General features: G+C 42.0%; 1 protein-coding gene across 1 annotated transcript in view; it reads left to right on the top strand.

Moving 5' to 3' along the window:
* Positions 1-628: 628 nt before the first annotated feature.
* Positions 629-4,920, top strand: part of igdcc4 (immunoglobulin superfamily, DCC subclass, member 4) — a 43,957-nt gene continuing 39,665 nt past the window's right edge. Inside the window, exon 1 of the mRNA XM_046032878.1 lies at positions 629-703. Coding sequence (XP_045888834.1) covers positions 637-703 — 67 coding nt within the window. The 5' untranslated portion in view covers positions 629-636. The remainder of the gene's footprint in view (positions 704-4,920) is intronic.

Here is a 4,920-nt window from a genome sequence, read left to right as displayed (position 1 = left end):
TCATACAGGGCAACACATTTGCAGTCATTACAGAAACCCGCTCAGCCAGACCAATCTCCACTCTTCGTTTTGATCTAACAGACAATGAAGCATTACCTCAACAAATTCATCATTCCTGACAGAGAGAGAGGGCGCCGGGGGTAAAATATATTTTGGCAGATTTGGTATTGCAAGTGTTTCCTCATTGTATCTGCTTTGAATGCTTCCAAGTGTTGTTGGGAAGCATGGAGTTGGACAAAAAGGAGGAAGAAGGGGTGTGTTAGAATCACCGACTGCTTTTCAGGACTCCAGCAACGACCAGCCAGCCAGTGTCTGGTGAACGCGCATGTGTGCGTCCATGCGCGCGCGCGTGCGTGTGTGTGTGTGTGTGTGGACCAGCAGGCAACACACACTTAACATTCGTTCGCAACATGGCGTTGAAGCGCCGAGAGACACGACGGCTCTCCCCCGACTAATGCATCCTCATTGTCAGGAAAGCCGGGGACTGTTAACCAAAGAGACCTAAACATTCACAGAGACTCCTTTACGCGCCGGCAGACAGAATAGCGGATTCCAACATATGCATGTCGCTATAACGGTATAGCTGGTTGTATAGACGTACGGTGCTACCCCACTGGTGGAAATCAAAGGCTGTACATGGCGGTGGAGAGTACAATTTGGCTGTTCTGTCTTCTTTCGCTGTTTTGTGGTCCATCCAAGCAAGGTAAAGCTCTCACTTTAATCATCTGCATGCTTTTCAGTGGAGTGCATGTGTGAGGCAGCGGGTCACTCTTATACACTGAAGTGCAGTTACTCCGAACATAAGTGGGCTGTGATAAACGATAGGAGAGAGCTACTGGGTGAATGTGCACCTTGCACGGTACGTGCAATATTGCCTCTGTATTTTGCGTTCACCTCATGTGGCCTCTCCAGTGCGTTAGGGGTGTATCGCTACTTCATGGGTGTCTCTCCCAGGACGGCTTTGGCATTACGAAGTTGCAGCACATTGCCCAAGGAGCAGCCCTTAGCTGTGCCACAGAGCGGCCACAGGGCTTTGAGCCGACCGGGGAAGTTTCGGATCAAGCAGGGGATGCGGCTCATTATAATAACATGTAAGCTCTGCCTTGGTTTTTAATAAAAGCGGAGCGCCCCGGAGCATCTCAGTCTTAAATGTGTAGATTGCTTTTTTCTCACGGTCTTATAAGATCTAACGACTGGTCGCGTGGGACGTCTGGTTTAAGCCACTGATCAGAAAGTTGAGTGAGAGGATTTTGAGGAAAGAGTAGCCTAATTATGTCACCAAAAGGGTACCTTCATCTAGGCACGATCTTGATAAAGTTGAAGAAGAATGTGTGCCTGAGAGCTGACAGTGGAAGACGCACAGTAGCAGTTTTATTTCGCAGACACTGCGGTGGCTCCTGAGTGTGGGAGCTGGGCTGTGTCGGAGAGGGAAGTCTGCTCACACAGGCGGCGACGAGTGGGTGATAGAGTGGCCATAGGATTTACATGACAAAGACCTCTGTAGAATATCAGTGGAGGTTATGCAGTTAAATGCTCTTCAGGGCCAGGAAAAGAAGATATTTAAAAAACAAACAAACAACAACAACAAAAAAAAAACAGTGAACCTGCCATGCATGTCTTTTCTTAGAAACATTTTTTTCACTAAGGACTTCCAAAGAGCATACCGACATGGTGCAAGCTACAGGTGCAGGTAACAGAGGCAATAGTGATGTAGTGGAGAAAAACAGTCTAGTTAGTATGTTATCTCTCTCTGCAGACTGTTATGGTAGAAAATGGTGTCCTCTTACATTTAATCTTTTATGCATGTTCTTTTAATATTATTATTATTACTATTAATATTACTATTATTTTTATGTCTTATAGATATATATGTATTGTGTTTTTTATCCTTAACCTTTCCTTCTTCTATACTCCTTACGTTAGTCTGTCCACATTTACTGGGGTTTAAGCCAGACCTGTGAGATTGTTGTGGTGTTTTCCCTCTCTTGTTGTTCGTGTCTTCTCCTTGAATGTTCTTTCAAGGCTTGAGAGGATCTCTGTTCCCCAAAACTTAGAAACCTAGACAGTGTAAATGATGATACATCCCTTTGCTTGGGGCCAGATGTCCGATGCTGCCCTAGGCGGCAGGTCTCTGGACCAGCTGCATATGTGTTTTAGTACTTCTCTGTTTATTCTCTTTTATTAATAAATTCTTCAAAGATTACGGTTAGTTGTTACTCAATTATTTGCTTAATCCCTCACCAGCAATATACAATTTCCATGACACAGACCTTTAGGGAGTGAAATAGGGCTGACATTAAACCAGTTGTCATTAGACTGTGTATGTAAAACGGCAGCAAACTCTCACGTAGCTGTAGCACTTTGCTTTTCGCCCTATGGGACGGGCATTTGGGAAAAATGATACCAAGTATTAAGCATTCTGGTGTTAACAGGTTGGTATTTATCTTTTAACAGCCAATCATGAGGACCAGACAAGTGGGACTGTGTGCATGTGTTTGACAGACAGACAGAAAGAGAGATGGCACAGTACAGAACTTTCAGATGTATCTTCTTTGGACTAAGATCTCCAAGAGGTGCCATTTATATTCTGACTTGGCAAATGGTTGGATAAAAATGAGTCCTGTGAACGAATATAACTTAATAATAATAAAAGAAACTAATTATCTTTGGGGTTTGAACTGATGGTCAGATAAAATCGGATACTTATCGATTAATGGATTGATCAAGAAAATAATCTGCTGATTAATAAATTAAGAAAGATGATTGTTAGTTGCAGCGCTACTTTGAATTGCCACCTAATTATTCTGCCCCAAAGAGTTAAAACATAATATAAATAAGGTTTTGCTTTGTGTAAAGAGAACCATCTGCCGCTGCAGAACTAAACTTTGACCAGTTAAAATCTTAACATGTCCTGATGAGATAACAGGCTCACTATCACATCTAACAACCTTTGGATGCTGATATCTTGTATTGATTGATTAGCCCATGGAAATACTACACAAGCTGTTATTTTTCACTAGAAAAATGTGTTGGCACAAAATGTGTTGGCACAAAATTTAAAAATCATCTAACTGCACTGTAGTGTTGTTTGTGGGTGTTGTCTTTCCTCCTGCAACACACATTTTCTTACAAATTGAAGACAGAGCTTTGCTTACCATTGCCTTTTGTCAGTATTTTATCCTCCTCTTGTGTCTGGAGATTGCCTCCACATAGTTATGCTGCTGCTGCTGCAACTCAAGTATGATATGTTCTGCAGTGATTGCTACCAGCACAGTGATGAGAAATAAAGGAATATTGTGCAAGGATTGGTGTGGTGGTGAAAAGTCCAGCATGGCGAAATGAATATATCAGAAACTACTGTACTTACACACATCCAGGTGGACACCGCCCCCTTCTGAGGTATGCTGTAATTTTATCACATTAGATTTATTATTCATTGTTCTGTTATGCTATAAAAGCCTTAAAAGGGAAGGAACAAGAGGTATGCCTCCTTGACTTCCATCTGATATAGTGGTAGAAGGTCAGAGGATACAATTTATATAGAGTTAGATTACCATGCCCTGCAGACTCCAGCAGAGGCAGAATTACTCTCCTTGAGATCTTCCTGACAGGAGAGTGAGTGCCACACTAGAGGTGATCACATCCAGATGATTAAATCTCTTGCAGGTAAATGGCGATTGTGATGGAGGTTGTCAGTGATAAGAGTGAAGAGGAAATTTATTTGTTTACACTGTGAGATTTATCATTGTTAGTTGGTGCCAAACTTTTTCGACATTTGGTTGCTGTCTTAAAAGCCTTTGAATTGATAAAGTTTCACATCTATGAAATGACTAAAGGAACATTAAACCAATCACAGACCAAAACCCATTTAAATATTTAGGAACTGTCATCAAAATGTGTTTTGCTTCAGAGGAGTAGCCACATTTGTATTCATGAACTCTGCCAAACACTGACAGCAGCATCATGCTTTACTATCAAATGAACAGATTAGTATTTATTGTGTATTATTACTAAATAATTAAGACCCGTTAACAACACAGTCGTCAACGGTGACTTGGTGTGTGCATGTTTCGGCGTGTGTGCATTTTGTTGGGTTTATAAAGTGGGGCATGAATGTTGTTGGTGTTGGTAGTTTGTGGGAACTGAGGCTGGTGAGTGGGGGTTGGGCTGATTCTGGGACAGGGATGAATTGGCGGGTGCTGGTGGGGCAAATTCGAGGGCAAGGGCCATTGCTACGTCCACAAAGAGCTTGTTTTATCCATTCTAAAGATAAATGAAAATTTGTCAGCTTCACTTAACACATCACAAGCAAATGGACATAATAAAAAAACAAAACATCTGCGCTCCCACAACACTTTTTGAGCAAATGAATGTGATTTTTGTAACGCCTTTGACCTTTTTATATACACATGAAAATTGTAAAGCCAGCAACAATTGCAGGATGAAACCTTGGCACTACACTGACTGAGAATATCACATGAGATCATTTACCCTCGATGCACCAAATGCCTTCACAGTGTTCCACTCCTCTCAGTCCTCCTAGTCATTTGATGTGTTTAGCAAGTGTTGCTCGAGCTCACGTGATGCTTTTCTGCGCGGTTCAGCTTAACACTCACATAGTCACACATTTGGGAGATGCCCAGAGCAACAGCAGTCTCCTGCAGTTCCACTGTAGCAGCAGAGTGTGATATGCTACAGTTAAGGGGAAAAAGCACCTCACATTAATTTCAGCCCCTGTATTAACTTGTAATATTACCTTATCAGACAGTAACAATGTAGACTGTGGTGAACAGCTATTGTGTTGCACTGTAAACTTTGTGTTAGTCTGTAATTAAAAGTAAATAAAAGGTATCCAAATGAGCAGCATTTACTCACATGCTCCTGACGTGCCTGTGAAGGCTGTGAGCCAATCCATTAACA

Source organism: Micropterus dolomieu, linkage group LG20, assembly GCF_021292245.1.
Source record: "Micropterus dolomieu isolate WLL.071019.BEF.003 ecotype Adirondacks linkage group LG20, ASM2129224v1, whole genome shotgun sequence".
NCBI classification, from domain to species: Eukaryota; Metazoa; Chordata; class Actinopteri; order Centrarchiformes; family Centrarchidae; genus Micropterus; species Micropterus dolomieu.
Note: the sequence above shows the minus strand (reverse complement) of the source record. Positions and strands in the feature narration are given on the sequence as shown.